Here is a 23,472-nt window from a genome sequence, read left to right on the forward strand (position 1 = left end):
AATAAAAATCCTCACTTTCAGTCTGGATTAGAGCTCCCATTATTGATTGTGTGATACAGCTGTACTGTTGAGAAGAACTGCCAGTAAGAAAATTCCTCATCTAGACAAGACCCCAGGAAGTCACCCTAAACAAAGAGGACCAGCCTCTGTTCCAGGTGTTATGATGTCCCAGGCAATTTGTCAGAGCCCCTAAATAAGACTTTAATTTTGATAACATTTTACTCTATATTTCTGTTAACAAGATCATCCGGGACCTGCAAACTTGGATCTAAACTTATCCAGCACAGTCACAAAACTACTAGCTAGCCAGAAGCCATTTGTACAGCACCTAGCACAAGCTAATCTTGATGGGCTTCTAGGCACTAACGCAATACAAATACAATACTGTGAGAGTTCAATCCTGCATACCCTTAAACCACACAAGTAGTCCCATTAGTTTCAATCAGATTTACTCATTGACTAAATATTGCTGAAGTGAATTATGATTGTAGGACTGGCAGCCTAGTTCTTAGAGGTTTAGTTTGAATTCAAGATATTTAACCGGTATTCAAGCTATTTTTTAAATTCCTGTATGTAGTTACACACTGAAACTTTGTATATACTGTATAGATGACGCAGAGAACCTGCTGGGCAAAGCAATTATAACAAATCTTAGTTTATTTTTCTTATCCCTATCTAAAGAAAAGGTTCTCTTTGTGCAAATAAAATTAACATAATACAATATTAAGAGTACACTTAATCTATGGTAAACAATATGTCATTAAAATAACATCTCTAATAAAATTTAAGCACTCAGAGTTCCACTGAGCCAATGGAAGATCGGGAACAGAACCCAGGATTCCCAACCATTAGACCTACAAAGCAGAAAGTCTGATTTTAGGCCCTGAGCCCACGAACAATGATGCATGTGAGTAACTTTACTAATGAGTAGTCCCATCTTCTGTTGCACCGTCTAATTAAAACATAAAATCCTGAAAATTAAAGCAAGCCTTGTTTTAATATTTGCATCAACCACTGTATGATAATATCTCACAATCAAAGTGATTGTCCAGGTCATCTGTCTTTTCACACAATGGAACTGGTCATGTGAGTAAAGTTGTTCACATGCTTAAGCGTTTGCAGCATCAAAGACTTTGGCCTTTTCTACACACAAGGGTTTGTACCAATTTAACTACATTGGACCAATTTATGAAAGGATGTGATGAAAGGATGATGTTGACCTTGTCACAAGCGTAGTTTTATTGGCTTCAGAAGAAAGAGAAGATAATCTGGGTAGTGACATGCCTACTATTTTATCCCTCACCAAGATCTGTCCTTTATGACACGGGGCAGAAGATTATCCTCTACTTTAGTTCCCAAGAAGAGGAGTTCTTAATGCTTGATCCTCAGCTGATGTAAGTCAGCACAGCTCCATTGATTTCATGAGGATTGTGCTGAATCTTGTGCCCGCTCAGGAACTAGCGCACACTGAAGTATTATGTCCTGAGAACCTGAGGGCAATTTCTAGTAAGCAGACATTTTGGGGGGACAAGCAATGGCTAGGATTCCTGTAGAAAACACACAGCAAGATAATCCAGCGTGCAGTCTCTAATTATGCATCACTTGCTATCACACCCTGAAGTTAGTTTTACTGTTGCCTTTAGACACGTAGGAAGAGAGACTGACAATATGTTCTTATGTTGGTTTGAAGTAGTGTTCGCTGTCCACATTTACTGCCCATAGCATTCCAATCTATCAAATACTGGTATTGTTTATCTGGAACATATGGACATTATGTTTCTTCATCTGTCTTTATGATTTAGCAATTGGAGACAAGGGAAGAGATCTAGCAGCAGGTGAACTAGCCAGCTCTCTACAGACCACAGGCAAGTGCTCTACAGCAGCGGTTCTCAACCAGGGATCTGCGATGCCCTGGGGTTCCGCGAGCCCTTTCAGGGAGGCCACGGAGCCCCGCAGCTGAAACCCGGTGCCCCAAGCCCCAGCACCCCCCACGCTGAAGCTGGAAGCCGCACTGGGAGCTGCCCCTGCCCATACACAGCCCCTAGCTACCCCCTGCCTGCACCCTGAGTGACTCCCCTGCCTGCACACAGCCCCTAGCTACCCCCTCCCTGCACCCTGAGCGACTCCCCTCACTTCACACAGCCCCTAGCTACCCCCTCCCTGCACCCTAAGCGGTTTTCAAACTTTTTGAACTGAGTCCCCCACTTTGAGTTATATTTTTTGGTTGCATCCCTCCACAGCCCAGACAGATTGGGTGGCCTCCTGAGTGAGTCAGGGGGTGAAAGTGGCACTCCCTCCTTGGACTCTGCTGTGCGGAGCTGGCTCGAGCCCCGTCAGGCCTTGCCCCCCAAATAGAAGTAAAACTATGCCTATGCCCAAGGATCCCTCCCACCCAGAGCCCCAAGTTCCCTCCCCACCTCTGCTGGGCCCTGGCATTTTTATAGCACGTTGAGGGGGCCTTAGAAAGAAAAAGGTTGAGAACCCCTGCTCTACAGGCTACAACAGATCGCTGGTGCCTCCCCGTACTTGGAGAGGGGATGGGAGCACAAACTATAGGGGAGGACATGTGACCACCCCACATATCTCCCCTGCCCAGCAACCCCTCCCGCCCTGCACCCAGGGCCGCAGCGCTCTCCTCACCCCATGTTACCTGCAGGGAGGGAGAGGGGCTCTGTCCGTCTCTCCCTGCACCTCCCCCCGAGCATGTTTGGCTGCTCTCCCTGGCAGCCGGATGGGGAGCGGGATGAAGCCACTTCTGCCTGAGAGAGCCTGGCTGGGAGGGAGAGCTCTCTGAGACAGAAGTGGCGCCATCCCGCTTTCCCTCCCATCCCCGTCCTGGCTGCCAGTTGAGCAGCACAGCATGCCAGGGGAGAGGCGCAGGGAGAGAAGGACAGAGCCCCTCTCTCTTCCCACCCCCAGCAGGCCAATCTGGGGGGGGGTCACTTGACCCCCCCCCCGATGCCCTCCTCTACGCATCACCTCTGTTTGAAAATCCACTGCTTTAATCTAGTTATGATCAAGCCTTTGGCCTGGTGCAAATACTCCTGTTGATTTCTACAGAGACAAGTCAGACAGACATCTGTGGAAGATCTTCACAGACATGTTGCAAATGTCCTGGAGAGTAACTGAACAAAATGAAGATTTTGCCAGCCCAGTAACCCAGCACAAAGATATGGAAGGAAACTAATCCACTATTAATGCCATACTTAACTTTTCGCAATATTAGGTTTCCACTGCAATTTTGACAGTGGGAGCCCCGGATGCCCTGGGGCTGAGAGCAGGAGCCCCTACTGTCAGCTCCATGCAGCCGCTGTCAGCCTGGGTGGCCAACAGCGGGAGCTGTTGCGTTCCCACTGTCAGCCCTGGGCCCCTGCTCTCAGCCCTGAGCGGCTGATAGCAGGGGCTCCCACTCTCAGCCCCAGTTGGACAGTGTCAGCCTCGGGCGGCCGACAGCATGAGCCCTGCTCTCAGCCCTGTGTTCCCGCTGTCAGCCCCAAGTCCCTGCTCTGAGCCCTGGGCAGCTGACAGCAGAAAAGTAATAATAGACTTTATTACTGCAAATAATAAGGTTCAATATTACTTTTCTGCAATTTTCCATAGTTTGTTTGCAACTCGGCTGCAATTTTTTGATAATCATCCTGCAATTCAAGTAGGACCTTATCCACTATTCAAAATCCACATAGCCAAACAGATACGTTTAGCGGTCTACACCCTAATAAATCATAAAGAGGTACTCAAGGTGAAATGAGATGAGAAACATATAGAAATGCTAGCTGACAACAAAAATAGCTGTGATCTGATTTCTGGAAATACCTTTAACTTCTTCATTGCATAACTGAAAAGTTAAGGATTCTTTCCACCCTAATAAGATACCGCTCTACTCATAAGAGCTCTTAAGTACCATAGTTTCTCACAAAACTGGGTGATTGGGCAACAAAGTGGCAGATGAAATTCAATGTTGATAAATGCAAAGTAATGCAGATTAGTTGGGATTATGTTTCCATATACATAAAACGATGGGGTCTAAATTAGCTGTTACCACTAAAGAAAAAGATCTTGCAGTCACTGTGGATAGTTCTCTGAAAATATCCACTCAATGTGCAGCGGCCGTCAAAAAAGTGAACAGAATGTTGAGGATCATTAAGAAAGGGACAGATAATAAGACAGAAAATATAGTATTGTCTCTATATAAATCCATGTTTCACCCATATCTTGAATACTGCGTGCAGATGTGATCGCCCCATCTCAGAAAAGAGATATTGGAATTGAAAAAGGTTCAGAAAAGGGCAACAAAAATGATTAGGAGTATGGAACAGCTTCCATATGAGGAGAGATTAATAAGACTCGGATTTTTCAGGTTGGAAAAGAGTTGACTAAGGGGGGATATGATAGAGGTCTATAAAATCATGACTGGTGTGGAGAAAGTAAGGAAGTGTTATTTAATCCTTCTCATAACATAATAACTAGGGGTCACCAAATTAAATTAATAGGCAGCAGGTTTAAAACAAACAAAAGGAAGTATTTCTTCACACAACGCACAGTCAACCTGTGGAACTCCTTGCCAGAGGATGTTGTGAAGGCCAAGACTACAACAGTGTTCAAAAAAGAACTAGATAAATTCATGGAAGATAGGTCCATAAATGGCTATTAGCCAGGATAGGAAGGGATGGTTTCCCTAGTCTCTGTTTGCCAGAAGCTGAGACTAGGCAACAGGGGATGGATCACTTGGTGATTACCTGTTCTGTTCATTCCCTTTGGGGTACCTGGTATTGGCCACTGTTGGAAGACAGAATGCTGGGTTCGATGGACCTTTGGTCTGACTCAGTATGACTGTTCTTACATTCACAGACACCCTATGTAAAATCCTGGCCCCAGGAAGTCAATGGGAGTATTACTGGGTTTCACTGCAAGTCCCTATACAGTAATACAGTTTTTTGACCACACAAGCCACTAAACAATACACTGCACTCAAATATATAGGAATTTGAAGTAAGTACTAGAAGTTCAGTTGTTTCTTTTATGTATATAGAGTGTAGAGATATTAGACCAAGTTTTCTGTTAGTAACGGGGCATGGCTCCATTGACTTCAGTAGAGCTATACAAGTTTGAAATAGAATTTGGCTAGTTTTCAGACTAGAATACTGCATGATTTTGTTACGACTGCTTCTCTGTATGGAAGAACAAAGTCAGAAGAATAAAGTAATAAAACAGATTGCTGCCTCAGCCGTTTTGAGATTGCAGTAATAGTTCTGTGGCTTTCTAAATTCAAAATGGTGCCAACATATTGGCAGAGAGCCCTAAAATGGTGCAAAGAATACCCAGGGTGTCACAGATATTTACAAATGCATTTCTCTACCTCTACAGGAGAACTGCGACAAAGCAAATGCAATAAATTTACAGCATTGTTTTACCACTGTCTGGGGGATTGCCAAATAGTTGAGAAATATTAGAAGCAGCTGCTGTAATGCTCCAGCAGGATGAGATGTGCTGCAGAGGTTGGGCCCACACAGTGTCAGCTTGGCATAGATCAATCGACATCACACGTAAATGCTAGAGAGAAATAAAAAATGTGACAAAGTCAGACCAGACAGCTATAAGAGTTGTGGAAGTCAAGCATATCAGTCCTAGAATGGTGCAGGCCCTTTTCCTATTAACGGAAAATAGGTTACCTTAGGTCAGCGAGCCGCAACTGAGTCCAATTAAGGGCTGCCTGTGACCTTTAAACCCCCCTCACCCCCTGGCAACAGGGATGAGAGATGAGACACAAGTGGCAGTAGGGAAAAAAGGCTCCTCTTCTCCGTATATGGGAAGCTACTAAGCTCACTGACTGGGGAAGGACTGGCATCCAGAAGCTAGCATAACAAAGCAACACCGTACAGAGGGGGCAGGGAGAAGACTATTTTCCTTTCTGTGTTATGAATTTGTTTCTTTTGTTTGGTTGAAGAGTACTGCTTGAACCTACCCTGAGGCCCACCTTGTAAATATTGAAAAATAAATACAAGGGAGAAATAGAAAAAAAATTTCTGAAGTGGGACTGATTGACTCCAGGCCCTCCCGCTGCTAGAGGAAGAAATGCTGGACCCAGTGAGGTAAAGGAAGTGCAGTGCCACAAGAACAAATTTGCTTCAAATGCCAAGATGCAGTTCTCAGTCTGAGTTTCCAATAGAGGGCTCAGACAGGCATCAGACAGCCTGTCTTGTATTGCAAGGGGCATACCTCTCAGCTGTTCTTAATCTTGCCCTAAACGGAGGGGGTTTGGGTAAAGCCAAGAGCCAAATACAGTACTGCCAACTCCAAGCGTTCAAAAATCATGAGTCAGGCCCCAGAAAGTCATGCTTTAAAAAATCATTACATTTTAAAAACAGACTTTAAGTTCTCTTTACTTGGCTTCTGGTTTGAGCCTGTAGGGTTCACATTTTCAAGCTTCTTTACCCACATCCATTAGAGCTGAAAGCTACTTTTCTTTAAACGGTTAAAGTTCTCACATGATCCCAGACTCCACGAGCTGGAGCGTTAAGAAAACATACACCAGATGTTGGAAGAATTGGCAGCACAGCAAGAACCAACATTTAATATGCTGATACCGTTTGCGTGATCCCAAGATGGTAGAGGGAAGGAGCCAATCCCAAGTTACCTCCTGTTCCAATTACATCATTGATGGGACAGCCACGCCCTGTAAACTGCAGGACTGTACAGTGTCCCAAGTGTCTGTGTACTTAGTGCTGACCCTTCAGTTGGTTTTCTGAATTTTTATTAGAGTATCCACAATTAGGTAGTTATGGGTGTATTGTTTTGAATGGATCTTCAGACACTCGAGTGCTTCATAAATGAGCTCTATTGCTGAAAATATACATATATTGGGTTATGTAATGATAGCATTTTTGTTTCCAACATAGCTTTTGTGACTTTATTCACTAATAAATAACCATAAAAGTGCTGGGTTTTTTTAATTCACAAGTAGTCGCTTCTGACCAGCTATATTAATGGCAATGGGTTAGAATATCCCAGAGTGACATTTCCACTAGATGCAGGCTGTATTCCTTGAAGGAGATTTTCTTGCCAGTTCTCTCCACCCATAGTTCTCTTATGAAAAAATATACTATTTAACGATTATAAGTCTTTCATTTTCTATTGCTTGAAATTTTTTACTCCATACACTACCTCGGAAATGTAAAATACTGTTTAGGGGTGTTATGAGCAAGGCATATCCCTTTCTTAGCTGCTATGATGACCCCTGGCAGAGATGCAAACCTCTTGCATGGTAGGAGACGTCACTCATGCACAGCACCTTTTCTAAACATCTTCTGCACATATTTAATGAGCATCAGCTCAGTTAGACTAATACTGACTTGCTGCTTCCAAGATCACTATTTCTCAATAACCAGTCCGTGGACCAGCACCAGTCCCTGAGATCTCCCTGACACAATTTAGGAAGGCAACAAGCTGGTCTCAGATTTTAAAAGGTTGAGAAACACTGCCCTAGAGGACCCTACAAGGAACTACTTTTCAGAGTTCAGTACAGCCAGGCAGACGGAGCCTGATTATTCACTTTCCTACTAAGTGAATGGAATTAAAACTGGTGTTATGGTGCAGACAACCAGATACACAGTAACTACAGTCTCCAACATCAAAGGACATTCACTTATTCTTTTTGTATTGTTTGTGTGTTTCAGTGGAGGGTTGTAAGGATTCATTTTTGTCGAGTACCACCATCACAATGGTCCCTTCTGGCCTCGGAATCTATGAACTATATCTATTACAGATAATAAGGTTTAACCAGCAAGAGAGAAATAACAGAGGAAGCATTGACAAGAGGAGTGAGCATTAGGCTGAAAGTCATGGGTTTGTAGTTCATGGCTGCCCTGCACCCTGTGCAGTCATAAACAGGCCTTTATTGTTATTTCCACTGGGACCTCTAGGTGCTACCATAATCAGGAGTTCAGACCACATTGTGCCATTATTACATACATTTCTAATAAAAAAAAAGATGATACCAGCCCCCCAGGAGTTTACAGAGTGTGGTAGAGGTAGGACCACTGCTGGCTTCCTGTTTTCCACTTTTGCCCCCCCCGGCCCCTACCAATTACATTGTGCCCCCACATAATAAAATACATGTAACCCTTCTGCCCGTCAGAGTTGGCAGCGACAAGGGCTGGGTTCAGTATCTAGGGGTTCCGTTTCAATAACACAATGCAAAACTGGCTGGAGTCACCACCCAGTAACCTGGGACAATTACATACCACCCCCCTGGGCGCCTCCAAGAAGCAATACTTCCCCTCTCGCAAGCACAGAGTCTGAGTGTAGCAAAAGCCTTTTAATAAAGGAGGGAAACATTGCAGTATTATGTGGGGGAAACACCACAAACATGATTCATAACACCAACCATGAGCAAAAGACCCACCACAAGTAAGTTTGGCAATGTCCTTTTCCCCTCAGGGTCTTAAGTCCAGCAACGCAACATTCATCCCCCCTCCCCCTCCAGTTTCTGTCCTTGATCAGTTCAGCCCCCCCAGAGTTCAGAAGTTCATCTGCAGAGTTTACCTCCCAGCCTGGGTGGAAGTGGAAGGCGGTATGGGGGAAGCATCTTATATGCTCCGCTGCTTGACAGCCAAGTGCCATGCCTCTCCAGGGGTTCTGCTGCAGTCTTCACCACCAGCCACACCTCTCGATCAGCTGCCCTGCTATCCACTCCATTCGGCTAGATGTCCTGCTGTCTGCTCACAAACTTGTCTTCAGGCCCCACTGCCCTGCTTAACACAGCTCTCAGCAACTTCAGCTCTCAGTGATTTTTAGCTGGTCGTAGGAGGGAGCCTCAGTGCTGGTACACCAGTAGCCCAAAGTAGGTCTAATGCTTAGACCTAGCTGTCACTGATTTCAGCTCTGCAGCAGGTAACAAGACTCCGAATGGAGCCAAAATTAGCTCTGTTATTACACCATAGAGAAAGGAGGGGTCAAAGTAGCGTTTCAAGCCCTCAGAAGGGGCCCACATAGATATCCCCAACCTCTCTTAATTCACTGGGTTTTGGAACCCATGTCCCTTGCCTAGCAAGTGCTACTTAGTTGAGGGCGAGTCCCTCCATCATAAAATGCCAAGTACAGTTCTACTGTCCTTGATTCACATAAGCAGGATAACAACCCTTTATTACTCCTGCCCCAACAACAGAGAGACTGGGGATCCCACAGCAGCCAAAGTGACCATTTGGACAAGCAGCCCATCAAGTTAGGCAGGCTGGTTGTGCCCATGCAAATAAGAGTGCTCACGGAAACGAGATCAGCCCCTGAAGTCCTTTTCCACGGCTTACCATCAGATGTCAGGGTAGAACTCATTCTGACTCTGCTTACATCCACACAAGATGGACTTTTAGAGGGGAAAAAAAAACTACTTAGACTTACCCAAGTTGAAATTTAGAGCTCTCCTTAATGTCTAGGTAATTCAAATACTTTTTTAAAGCACAGACTCAGGGTAAGCCAAAACTGGGAAGAAGATTCTCTTGATTTGTACAAAGCATGGAGATCTTTGGAAGGAAAGGAAAATGAGGAGGATCAACTTCAGAAGGGATAATAGGACACAGCCACCACTTCACTTACTCTTCTGAGTGCCAACTATTACGGGCACTGTGAAAGCTATGTTGACATAAACAATGACGGAAGAGGTCCAAATGAAGTTTGACAGAGAAACTTTAGCACCAGATTCAGACTCTATTTGAGGTTATTGTCCCTATTTGAACTGTATAAAAGGATTCTGCCCAAAAGAAATGTAACAAGGCTTGCCCCCACTCTCCATTACCTCTAACTCCACATCTGAGAGCAGCAAAGGCACAGACCTGAATTCATAAGGCAGCCAGGGCCAAACGCTCACCAAATCAAACTTCTGGAAAATCCAAATTCAGGGATTCCTGACTGTTACCCATTCCTCTTCACTTTTGTTTAAATAAGGTATTTTGAAATAAATATTGCACTCTTTCCTCATTCTGTGTCCAACCTGCATGCTGAAGGATGTAGGGAATCTGCAGATACAGTATTGTAGTGCGTGATCATGTAACTAAAGACTGTGTACTAATGCATACGCACAAGGGGTCTGAGTTAAGATTGCATAGGCAATCTCAGCTTTGACTTTTTCTGACTTTTGAGTGCTTCATTGTGCACTTTCAACATTCTGTTATTATCATTGTTCATATGGCATGTATTGTTTCAGAGTAGCAGCCATGTTAGTCTGTATTCGCAAAAAGAAAAGGAGTACTTGTCCCACCTTAGAGACTAACCAATTTATTTGAGCATAAGCTTTCGTGAGCTACAGCTCACTTCATCGGATGCATAAAAGTGGAAAATGCAGTGAGGATGTTTTTATACACACAGACTATGAAAAAATGGGTGTTTATCACTTCAAAAGGTTTTCTTCCCCCACCCCACTCTCCTGCTGGTAATAGCTTATCTGAAGTGATCACTCTCCTTACAATGTGTATGATAATCAAGGTAGGCCATTTCCAGCACAAATCCAGGGTTTAACAAGAACGTCTGAGGAACAGGGGGGCGGAAGGGGGTAGGAAAAAACAAGAGGAAATAGGTTACCTTGCATAATGACTTAGCCACTCCCAGTCTCTATTCAAACCTAAGTTAATTGTATCCAATTTGCAAATGAATTCCGATTCAACAGTTTCTCGCTGGAGTCTGGATTTGAAGCTCTTTTGTTGTAATATCGCAACTTTCATGTCTGTAATCGCGTGACCAGAGAGATTGAAGTGTTCTCCGACTGGTTTATGAATGTTATAATTCTTGACATCTGATTTGTGTCCATTTATTCTTTTACGTAGAGACTGTCCAGTTTGACCAATGTACATGGCAGAGGGGCATTGCTTGCACATAATGGCATATATCACATTGGTAGATGTGCAGGTGAACGAGCATGTATTGTCATTCCTTTGCTGAGTGGAATCAGATATCGGGAGGTTTGCTGGTTCCCACCTGGGAGGAGAAAGAGTCTGAGAATATTCTTAGTGTAACTTGTTTTATTCACAAATATATGCCAATCCTGAAATAGAAGTGGTCACAAATGGCATACCGGCAATCCCCTCTTCCAGGTATTCAATTCCAACACCAAAGCCCATGGTGCAACTCTGCCTCAATAATTGACTCTAGCTGGAGATATTAAGGCAGACAGCAAGTTCCCTTGATGCTTGCCACAGATCTCCTATAGAAACTGCAAGAGATAAACAGCACCACAGTATTTTCTTCCAAGACTAAAGGTTTCCTCACAAGCAAAAATAAAGAACTAGGTTTAACTGTGCTGACCCTTGCCATAATAAGATTACATGACAGTGTGAAAAGTTTTATCAGACTGGGTACAGGAGTCTGGCTTCCTGCGGCTGGGGCTTGCCTGGTGCCCTTCCTAAAAAAGACGGGGAACAGAGCTGAGGTCAGTTTGCTAGGATCCAGCCCCACTAGGGAAAGGGCGATAATGATCCTTCTGACCTGTTAGATCCAGGGGGAGGTGAGGGCCCTGCTGCATACTAGAAATGGGGCGATGGGTGAACCGGTCACCCCTGGAAGAATGGAGAGTAAAGAGGACTGTCAGTCTCCGCAAACCCTGTGACAGGGGAGCTGGGGCCAAGCGACTGAGACGCCAGCTCCTGAGAGCTGGGGCTCATGGCGGCACTGTGCAGTGGCCAGAGACAAGCAGTGGGGGCTGCAACAGCAGGTAGGGGCATTGGAGGGGCTGCATGTGGGGGCACCCAGAGGGGTAACTGGAGGGCAGGGGGCTGGAGCATGAGACAGGGGGCGAGGTTGGGGAGGGCGCCCGGGATACGGCCTAACCCCTTCCACAGCTTCAAACAAGGAGCACGCTACGCAATTTACTTGCCCGCAGCTGTAGACTAGAGGACGGTTCTACGTACGTTGCGTAACTCCTGCACAGAAGGAGGAGCTTGCTCTGCGCCTTTTGCGTACCAACACCACTCACTTGCAAGTGGAGCGAGGGCTACGCCCCGTAGAAGACGTAAGTGCCTTGGGGAATAGCCGTAGCTTGTGCCGGTTGTATAAGCGGGTGGACTTTACTCGTTGTGCTTTCTTCTTGTCTACCTCTGCTATGGCTGCTCCGGGCACCGCCAGCCTCCTGCGGGCCTCCGCGGCCTCCTCCTGCCGCTGGCTCCTGGTTGCGTTCCGGGGAGCCGCGGGGAGGCCGGGCGGGGGCGGGGTCGTCAGCGTCGCTGTCCGGACACCGGGCCGCTTCTTCGGCGTCTCTGCCCGGGCGCGGCTCAGGTAAGGGGGGGGACCCGGTGGATCCCAGCCCCCCGCCGCCCTCCCTGTGGGGCTTCCCTCCCGCGCTCCCTTCCTTGTTGCCCCGCCCCCCGGCGCCCTGCCCCTGTTACCAGAGCCGTGTTCAATCTTGCCAAGGTGAAAGTGTGATATTCAGTGTCCCAACCTGTATGAGCAGGTCAAGCCATACCTGTTTTTTATGCTCCACTTTCTAGTTAAATTTTTATAGGTAAATAAAAATTATAATCTCCTCTGGGTCTCATTAAGGCAACCTGATATTAGTTTTAGAAGTTCAACTCTTGAAGTCATGCAAACATGCTGGAGATCTGTCCTAAACAGGGCAGGCTTGATACTTAGCCAGCCAAGTAAAGCTCTAGTTAGGGGGTCGGCAACCTTTCAGAAGTGGTGTGCTGAATCTTCATGTATTCACTTTAAGGTTTCGTGTGCCAATAATACATTTTAAAGTTTTTTAGACGGTCTCTCTCTATAAGTCTATATATTCTATAACTAAACTATTGTCGTATGTAAACAAGGTTTTCAAAATGTTTAAGGAAGCTTCATTTGAAATTAAATTAAAATGCTGGTCTTACACCACTGGCCCGCTCAGCCTGCTGCCGGCCTGGGGTTCTGTTCACCTAGGCCAGCAGCAGGCTGAGCGGGGCCTGTGACCAGGACCCCGGCTGGCAAGGGGCAGCAGCTAGAATCCCAGACCGGCAGTGGGCTGAGCAGGGCTTGCGGCCGGGACCCCACACCAGCAGTGGGCTGAGCAGCTCAGCCCGCTGCCAGTCTGAGGTTCCGTCCACCAGCTCCTGCCAGTCAAGGTCCTAGCTGTCAGCCCCGCTCAGCCTGCTGCTGGTCTGGGGTCCTGACCCCGTCTACATACCTACCTTCTCCCTGGCTCTAGCCATTCTCTTCCTCTCTCTGCACTGAGATGGGGGTGGGAGTGCGCTGAGAACAGGACTGGGGGTGAAGGAGCAGGTTGGGGTCCAGGGTCTGGCCAGGAGCTAGAATGAGGGAGGGGGCTCAGGGTTGGGGCAGGAGGTTTGGGTGTGGAGCGCTTACCTGGGCAGCTTCCATTTGGTGCATGGGGTGCAGGTGGGAATGTGGGGTGGGTGTGTGTGCAGGAGCTCCGTTTGGTGCTCAGGATGGGAATGTGGGGGGTGCAAGAGTCTGGGTGTGGGGGATGCAGGGGTCAGGGCAGGGGTCTGGGGGTGTGGGCGGCTCACAGCAGGGACCTGGAGGGGATATGCCAATTCCACCCCCCTTCCCCAAGGTCCCCGGACCAGAGACCGTGCTGCTGCTCTGTTTTTCCGCAGGGAGGGAGGAGGAGGGGCAGGAATCCAGCATGCTGGGGGAAGAGGCGCGGTGAGGGGGAAGCTTGCCTGCCCTGCAAGGAGAGAGCGGTGGGTGGGGCTGGGCAGGATTTTTAATGGCACGCTGCTGTCTGCCAGGGTCCCAGACAGCAGCGTGCCATTAAAAATTGGCTCGCATGCCATCTTTGGCACACGTGCCATAGGTTGCCGACCCCTGCTCTAGTTCTTGCCAAGTCTAGAAATATAATAGCTGTACCATGGGGTGATCTTCTTGAGGTTTCATCTAAAAGTGCAAACAATGGCACTGAAATAAATACAATATTTGTTGCAATTTACCAAATGACAAGAAATTGTATTTCCACTGTTTAGATCAAAAAATCCTGTATTGACAGGACAAATATTCCTAATTGCTTTGCGTTTTAAAGTAGTACATTAAATCCACAACTTTCTTTGGAAGTAGATTTTGGAATCTTACTCTAATTAGCCGCAGGCCACAACATAATACAGCCTTGTTGTCCAAAGAAACACTCTTTTGAAGCCTCCCGATGCATGGGAGAAATTGGCTTTCTCAACTTACTGTCTGTCTAGGCACAGTGCTGCAAACACTTATGCATGTCCTTAATGCCAAGCAATAGTCCCTTTGATTTAAAGGCATGTGTAAATGTTTGCAGGATTGGTGCCAAAGATTATAGTAAAAAGAAAAGGAGGACTTGTGGCACCTTAGAGACTAACCAATTTATTTGAGCATGAGCTTTCGTGAGCTACAGCTCACTGCATCCGATGAAGTGAGCTGTAGCTCACGAAAGTTCATGCTGAAATAAATTGGTTAGTCTCTAAGGTGCCACAAGTACTCCTTTTCTTTTTGCAAAGACAGACTAACACGGCTGTTACTCTGAAACCAAAGATTATAGTCTGATTAGAGTTTCCTGGCACTACCATTATACAGATCTCTCTTCTTTTTTCTGATTTAAAAACAAAACTTTTAAGTAGAAGAGCATTCTGAACACTTGATTTCACAAGACATGCAATTATAGCACCATCTACTGTTTGGTCAGCTTTGTTACATCTAAATATTGTTAATTCCTAACTTCAAGTTGCAGAGTAGCAGCCGTGTTAGTCTGTATCCACAAAAAGAACAGGAGTACTTGTGGCACCTCAGAGACTAACAAATTTATTTGAGCATAAGCTTTTGTGGGCTAAAACCCACTTCATCGAATGCATGCAGTGGAAAATACAGTAGCAAGATAGATATATATACATACCCCCCCACACACACAACATGAAACAATGGGTGTTATACACAGTATAATGAGAAAAAAGAAAAGGAGTACTTGTGGCACCTTAGAGACTAACAGTTTATTTGAGCATGAGCTTTTGTGAGCTTTTTTTTTCATCATCGGATGAAGTGAGCTGTAGCTCACGAAAGCTCATGCTCAAATAAATTGTTAGTCTCTAAGGTGCCACAAGTACTCCTTTTCTTTTTGCAAAGACAGACTAACACGGCTGTTACTCTGAAACCAGTATAATGAGAGTGATCAGTTAAGGTGAACTATTGTGAAGAGAGTGGTCACTTTGGATGGGCTATTACCAGCAGGAGAGTGAGTTTGTGTGTGGGGGGGGCGGAGGGTGAGAGAACCTGGATTTGTGCTGGAAATGGCCCAACTTGATGATCACTTTAGATAAGCTATTACCAGCAGGACAGTGGGGTGGGAGGAGGTATTGTTTCATGGTCTCTGTGTGTATATAAAGTCTGCTGCAGTTTCCACGGTATGCATCCGATGAAGTGAGCTGTAGCTCACGAAAGCTCATGCTCAAATAAATTGGTTAGTCTCTAAGGTGCCACAAGTACTTCTTTTCTTATTACCAGCAGGAGAGGAAAAAAACCTTTTGTAGTGATAATCAAGATGGGCCATTTCCAGCAGTTGACAAGAATGTGTGAGGAACAGTAGGGGGGAAAAATAAACATGGGGAAATAGTTTTATTTTGTGTAATGACACATCCACTCCTGAGTCTTTATTCAAGCCTAATTTAATGGTGTCCAGTTTGCAAATTAATTCCAATTCAGTAGTCTCTCGTTGGAGTCGTCTTGAAGTTTTTTTTGTTGTAATATTGTGACTTTTAGGTCTGTAATTGAGTGACAAGGGAGATTGAAGTGTTCTCTGACTGGTTTTTGACTGTTATAATTCCTGACATCTGGTTTGTGTCCATTTATTCTTTTATGCAGAGACTGTCCGGTTTGGCCAATGTACATGGCAGAGGGGAATTGCTGGCACATGATGGTATATATCAGATTGGTAGATGTGCAGGTGAATGAGCCTCTGATAGTGTGGCTGATGTGATTAGGTCCTATGATGGTGTCCCCTGAATAGATATGTGGACACAGTTGGCAACAGGCTTTGTGGCAAGGTTAGGTTCCTGGGTTAGTGTTTTTGTTGTGTGGAGTGTGGTTGCTGGTGAGTATTTGCTTCAGGTTAGGGGGCTGTTTGTAAGCAAGGACTGGCCTTCAGGTTGTTTGCCTTCCTTTGATTAGATCTGTGCTCAAGTTTAAAAGTTAGGTTATGGCATAATCCCGAAGTGCACTTATGCACTTAATTTATTTTATGCATATAAATAGTCCCATTGAATTTCAACATGTGGAAAGTTTGTGTATGTAAGTGTCTGCAGGATCAGACTTTAGGATAAAAATCTGCTTTAATTGTCAGTCACTGACATGCCCATTCACATTACAAATACATGTTTACGTTTTAAAGTATTTGAAATTCAGTTTTGGCCTTACTTAACCAATGTACGTTATGGAATTCGTGACATTCTGATTAGAGAGCTTAGTTTTACTATCCGAGCTTTTGCCTTAGTATTCTAGGCTTCCTTTTCCCCATCTGGGGGAAGTCCTGAATTTTCTCCTAGGAAGTTTTATTAAAACTTAGAAAGCTTGTTATCTAGTAAAATTTACGTAGAATCACACAATACCTACCTCTTACATAGTACTTAACATCAGTAGATTTCAAAGCACTTCATGATTTTTTTTTTTTTTAAATGCATAGTTCAAATTTAGCCTTAATCCTGCAAATCCTTGCAGGTTCTTTAAGTGCAAAAGTATTTCTGTTGCCGATGGGACACTTTGCATAGTTAAAGTTTGCAAGATTTGGGGCCTAAGATAAACTTGTGCCCATTAAGAGGGTCTGTGGTCACCTCACCTAGATTTGTCTAGCTTTAGAGTTGGACATCAGTCACTTCTGTGGCATTCAAGAACAAGATTGTCTAGTTCAGAATTTCTCAACCAGGAGCAGAGGCAGATTAAGATTTCCTGGGGCCCTGGGCCAGAGCAAGTGGGGGGGCCCTCCCCACCCTTCTGCTCCTTCCTCGGGGTCCACCCCAGTTCCACCCAGGGTCCCCTCCATTCTGTCCCCCCCCCCATTGCAACCCGGCAACCCCTTTGCTCCTTTCTGCACCCGCCCCCCAGACCGGAGAAGCTCTGTCCCCACAGCCCTGGCGCCACAGTGGGAAGTGAGAGCTCCTCCAGTCCCAGGGCTGCAGCGCAGGTCTGGCTGCTGGGGCAGACTTCGCTAGTGCTTTTTATGTAGCCTGTAGTAAAACTAGGCAAATATCTAGATGAGTTGATGTACCCCCGGAAGACCTCTGAGTACCAGGACCACTGCTTTAACAAACAAGTGATGTAACTGACAGTTACTGAGTTGAGCTAAAAACCAACTTGAGACAATTCACCTTATTTCCAGTCTTAATCCAGATAAGATTTATAGCCTCTGTTCTTTCCAAGGCCTTTCCTTTCCTTTTCTTCTCTTGTCCCCCACCTGGCTTGCTTACCAGTAGAACAGTGGGAAGGTTTGGGTTTGTTTCTTTTAAGACACTTTTTCTTTGTCTTTTTACTGTAATTCTTTATTTTATTGATTGAAACCGTAACATCCTTCCAACACTACAATAATACTACTTATTCTCATGGCCTTCTTTTACTTGCTGATTAGGACCTCCTTTACTGCCTATATATCTTCTATTTTATACTTATTCTACATTTCCCACCTTAAAACCCTACATGCTATGTTGGTTTTATTACATTAAGCATGTCAAATATACTTGTACAACTAATAAACTTGTACTGTCAAAATTAAAATTACAATTACCACAATCACATTTTGTCATTTAGAGCTTTGGTTGTTATCCCTCTTCATCATGGATATAATCTCCATGTGTATACTTGTTCCCACCACAAGGGGCTAGTTAACTCTTTAATTCCCTGTTCATGGCTATTGAGCTTTTAAGATCTAGGTTCAAGGGAGGAATAGGATGCCCAAACTTGGGTACTGCTTTTAAAGTGCACTTCTGTAATCTCAATTCAGCCTGTAATTCAGTTACATTATGAAAAATGGGTATGGGATGCAAAGTTGTTCCATTTATCACTGCAGTGAATTTTGGTGTGAAACAAAACATTGGTTAATTGGATCCACATCAACAGTGGTTAATTCCAGCTACCATTTAAAATTTACCATTCATAGCCTAGTGGTTTTCACCAGTTCCCCAGCATCTCAACTGTATTGTGCAGTTTTCCCCAGTTGAACTGACATGCCAGCAACTCCATCTGTAAGATAGTACATCTGCACATGTAGGTGTCTCCCAGGTGCAAGCAACAGGAGACCCAGGACTTTCCAGACCTTTGCATTGTCTTGCAACAGTATTTGAGGAGGAGAAACAAACTCTTTTAAAACCTTATGGGTGCAGTGTCTTCCAGTACTATTCCTGGTAGTAGCTGTAACAATGGTTTGAATGGCCTGGTGTTCTGCAGTTACTGGGATGGATAGTGTGAGTGGTTTAAGGAGTCCTGTATGGTGGTAGAATGCATCTTTGGACGTTTAAAAGCTCACTGGCGCTGTTTGCTGACTAGGTCAGACCTCAGCGCAACCAACATTCCCATTGTTATTGCTGCTTGCTGTGTGCTCCATAATATCTGTGAGAGTAAGGGGGAGATGTTTATGGCAGGGTGGGAGGTTGAGGTAAATCACCTGGCATCCAATTTTGAGCAACCCGACTCCAGGGCAATTAGAAGAGTACAGCTAAGCACTCTGCGCATCAAAGAGGCTTTGAAAACCAGTTTCATGACCGGTCAGGCTACAGTGTGACCGCTGTGTGTGCTTCTACTTGATGCAAACCCGCCCCCCGCGGTTGATTTTAATTCTGTGTAACCAAACCACCCTCCCTCTCCCCTTTGAAATAAAGTAACTACTGTTTTGAAACCATGCATTCTTAATTAAAAAAAAAAAAAAAAGTGAGATAACTGACAAGGTAGTCCAGGTGGGGTGCGGGAGGAGGGAAGGACAAGGCCACATTGCTTTTGTAGCCACACTACAAATCAAACTGTTTGAATGACAGCCTTCTGTTGCTTGGGCCATCCTCTGGAGTGGAATGGCTGGGTGCCTGGAGCCTCCCCCGACGCGTTCTTGGGCATCTGGGTGAGGAGGTCAGGTGGCTATACAATGGATGCAGCGGGGGTCTGTGCTCCTGTTGGCTTTTCTGCAGCTACACCAGATGCTTCATCATGTCAGTTTGCTCCCCCATTAGCCTCAGCTTCGCACTCCTGCCTCTGCTCTTCACGCTCACTTAATGCTTTCCTGGCCTCGAACACTGAATGCCTCCATACATTAAGCTGTGCCCTATCAGTGCGGGAGGACTGCATGAGCTCGGGAAAACATGTCATCGCAAGTGCATTTTTTTTTTTCCGCTTTCTAATCTGTGATAACGTCAGGGACGGAGATGATGGGGGAGCATAGAAACATTTGCACCTGGGGGGATAAAAAGGGAGTGTAAAATTTAAGATGATACATTTCTGAGAGCAAAAGGGATACTCTTTCACAGTGAATCAAGCAACTCACAGCAGACAGCACATGTGCGTTAGGTACAAGGTTGCATTTTGCCTTTTATATTGAGCGCCTGCTGGTATGGTGATACATCACACATGGCTGGGCAACAGAATTCAGTTTCTAGGCAACCATGGTAAGGCACAGGGTACGCAGGGTTGGCTTCTTACGCATAAGATGTGGGAATGGTTTCAAACTGCAGTGCCATCCTTTCCCATAGCAAGCAATGGGTTGGGTTTCACATTCAAAAGGAGGGGCTGCGGTTTTCGGGTGGATGTGCAGCACACACCTCCCACCACCCCCCCACGTGGTGGGAGGTGTGTCTGGGATGATCCCTTTTACCCAAGCGCAAACAGCCCAGCATGAATGGGGTCCTTTTACTCTTCCCTTACAAAAATTCTCCTATTTCAACCAAGTGACCATGAATGATATCGCTCTCCTGAGGCTAACACAGAAAGATAGAGACCGAATGTTGCTTGAATGCGACCAAAACCCAGGACCTTTCGCTGCCATGATTCCAGAATACTTGCTACTGGTTTGCTGTGGTAAAGTGTCCTACCGTGGAGGACAAAATAAGGCAGCACTTCCCAGAAACCTTCTGCAAAGGCTTTCAGAGTACCTCCAGGAGAGCTTCATGGAGATGTCTGGGGATGGAGCGGGAATCCTCCAGGGACATGTGAACAGACTTTTCCAGTAGCTATACTGGCCGTGAATGCATCCCAATTCTTCAGGACAAGTTAAACATTATTGCTTTTAAACCCTGTACTGTAGTTACAAATGTGCACTCACCAGAGCTGCCTTCTCCAGCTTCAGGGTTGGGGATTCTGCCTTTGGAGGGTATTGGGTCCAGGGTGATGAAAAGGTTCTGGCTGCCGGGGAGAATGGATTCACCGCTTGCCTGCCGCGCATTCTCTTCCTCCTCCACCACAAAATCCTCCTCCCTGTTGCGTGAGACCTCCTCCCCCCCCGCCCCCTTGCAGGTGTCCACGGACAGTGGTGGGGTAGTGGTAGGGTCCCCCCCACCGCCCCTAGAATGCCATGCAGCTGATCATAGAAGCGGCATGTATGAAGGTCTGACCCAGAGTGTTCGTTTGCCTCGTGTGTCTTTTGATAAGCTTGCCTGGGCTCCTTAACTTTCACATGGCACTGCTGAGTGTCCCTGTTGTAGCCTCAGTCCATCATGCCCTGTGAGATTTTGGCAAATATATTCGCATTTCTTCTTTTTGCTCGGAGTTCTGCATGCACAGATGCTTCTCCCCATACAGCAATCAGATCCAGTATCTCCCTTTCGGTCCATGCTAGAGCTCATTTGTAATTCTGGGGGGGACTGCATGGTCACCTGTGCTGCTGAGCTCACCACGCTGACCAAACAGGAAATAAAATTCAAAATTTCCTGGGGCTTTTCCTGTGTACCTGGCTAGTGCATCGGAGTTGGAAGTGCTGTCCAGAGCGGTCACATTGGAGAACTCTGGGATAGCTCTTGGAGGCCAATAATGTTGATTTGCATCCGTACTACCCCAAATTTGACCCAGCAAGGTCGATTTTTATCACTACTCCCCTTGCCGGGGAGGAGTACAGAAGTCGATTTTAAGTTGATGGAACGGGGTTGGTTGTGTGGATGCATCCATTTTAAAATCGACCGAACGCGGCTAAATTCAACCTCACCCTGTAGTGTAGACCAGGGCTCAGAGCTGGGTGGAACCTCAAGAGACCAACTCACAGAGGTCACAGTGGCAGCAGACAATGATGGCATAGGGCCATTGGCAACAGAGCGATGGAGTGAACGGTGGCACAATGAAGAACAGTGGCCAGAGCAAACAGTGAGTAGCTGGAGGAACGAGCAAGGTGCTTTCTTGCCCACCACCTGGGAGGTGAACTCATGTGAAAGCACCTCTGAACTCTGAGTCTCCACTGACCCAGGACAACACCAGGGAGTGTTAATGAGGCTGTTAAGAATGCTAGAGACACAACACAGTTCATGCGAACAAACATGGCATCATACTTTCTATTTAAGCAAGAGATACCACACACTACAAACTGGAGGCCAATGTTAAGTGCATTGTCACTTGTTCATCCTGAAGTTGAACACTGGCTCCGAACAAGACCAGCAAATGCTCACTAGCTTTCTGCAAGAAGCTCAACTGACTGGCTAGATGCATGTGGTGCAACAGTGAAAGACTCAACAGTTGAAAAAGTGAAGAACTCTCTCATCACGTTCAAAAAATTTGCATACAGGGCTGATGAATGCACCGATGCAAATGGGCATCAAGTATTGAGTCATTGTGTACATTATCTTGATGTCAGTGGTAGGCCAGTAGATGCATTTCTATATCTTCAAGTTTATAGAAGACACATCGGCTGCATCTGTGACAACCCACATCTTAGAATTAAATGCTTGTCAGTTGGACCCCAAACATATGGCTGCTTGTGCATTTGATGGAGCTGCACATTTCTCTGGAAGACATAGTGAAGTACAAGCTTTGCTCAGAGAAAAGTGTAACCCTAATCTCTCCTATACACATTGCAGAGGCCATCTACTCCAATTAGCGCTAGTACAAGCTGTAGACTCTTCAAAAGACATCTTTAAAAAGCTATACATTTAATGTCGTCTTTGTATTCTTCTTTCAGAAAAGTCCAAAAAGACTGAATATCTTGGAAAATATAGAAGATACACTGGGACTGAAGTTCAAACTAGTCCAACCTGGGAAAACCCTCTGGCTTTCTCATGAGCAATCCTTAGCTGTTGTCTTAAAATTACTCCAGCCATTATTACTGACTTAAGTATCTACCAAGATGGGATGGATCTAAGTAGTGAGGCTGGTGAATTACTTTTGCTACTACATTCAGAGAAGACTATTGCCATTCTCTCTCTTGTAAGTGTCCTGTTGAAACCACTTGGGTCATTAAACAATGCTATCCAGGCATCTGCTACAACAGTAGTAGATCTTTGTCTAGCAATAGAAGCTACATTTGGATGAATCAGAGAGCTATCCATTGAAAAAGTACTAGAAGCAGCAAAAACTTCAGTCCAGAAACTGACTAATGAAGGCATTTATATTGATTCCTTAAGTGAAGAAGACAAGAAGTGTTTTTGTTAAGACAACTGAAAGTACACAGACTTGATTCTTAAAATCTACAACAGCGACTTCTAGATTCTACTCAACCTCTACGTAGCTTTTACAGATCCCTGTCCAATAAAACACTGACAGTTGAGTGGAGTGAGTCACTACCAGCAATGGGGCTTCCATGTGCTCAGGATAGAATAGAGAATTTGAACACAGTGGAATTTCATACGACGAATGAATGAAGATTTGACTGCAACTTCTTTTTTATCATCACTAGTGGCTCGACCAAATCTTTATGCTATGTGACTGGGAGTAGCAAGAGATGAATTCCTACTTCTTTCATCCCAGGAACAACAGTTACAGTTGAGTGTTCTTTTTCATCGTTGAATAGAATTTTGTGTTCTGAAAGAAGTTGCCTTTTGCCTGATCATGTGAATGAACTAATGAGCATATCAACTGAAGGAATGGAAGTACCGGACACACAAGAAGCCACCAAAGATGAATGCATTGCATTCAAGAAGTTCATTAACAGAGTTGTGCAAAATTTTATAACAAGAAACCAAGAAGGATGTAGTGCTTCACAGAAGGCTTGAGTAGCCAACTTTAATTTGTGCGTTTTTTAAAACGGTCATGAAACATTTTTCAGATTTTACTATGGTGCTATACAGCACACCACCCCCACACCCCCGTAAATTCAACCCCCACCCCCAATTTCAATTCCTGGGGAAAGCACTGTGTGTGACAGCCCTTCTCTGGAGTCGCTCTCTCTAGGGGGTTAGCCCTAGCATCCACTGCCTTCTGCAGCTGCACCTCTGAGCCTTCAACAGGCCTGTCTGTCTCCCGTGAGCCCTCCTTGGAGAGTCCACTCGCTTTGGACCCCCTGAGAGGGCCTCCATACCCAGAGGGAGCACTGCAACCCTGATTTCTAGACTAGAATGACTTTCTGTCAGCTTAAACAAGAAGGGTTTATTGCACATC

The 23,472-nt window shown here is 45.4% G+C and overlaps 2 protein-coding genes across 2 annotated transcripts in view; one reads left to right on the forward strand and one right to left on the reverse strand.

The window, feature by feature from the left end:
• RDX (radixin) overlaps nucleotides 1-12,341 on the reverse strand; it is a 133,958-nt gene extending 121,617 nt beyond the window's left edge. The window contains exon 1 of the mRNA XM_073339195.1: nucleotides 11,957-12,341. The gene's annotated coding sequence lies outside the window, so the exon portion shown is untranslated. The remainder of the gene's footprint in view (nucleotides 1-11,956) is intronic.
• The window catches only part of FDX1 (ferredoxin 1), a 78,014-nt gene that overhangs the window by 23,368 nt on the left and 31,174 nt on the right, over nucleotides 1-23,472 (forward strand). The window contains exon 4 of the mRNA XM_073329081.1: nucleotides 11,912-12,255. Coding sequence (XP_073185182.1) covers nucleotides 11,912-12,255 — 344 coding nt within the window. The remainder of the gene's footprint in view (nucleotides 1-11,911; nucleotides 12,256-23,472) is intronic.

This window comes from Lepidochelys kempii, chromosome 1 (genome assembly GCF_965140265.1).
Source record: "Lepidochelys kempii isolate rLepKem1 chromosome 1, rLepKem1.hap2, whole genome shotgun sequence".
Taxonomy (NCBI): Eukaryota; Metazoa; Chordata; order Testudines; family Cheloniidae; genus Lepidochelys; species Lepidochelys kempii.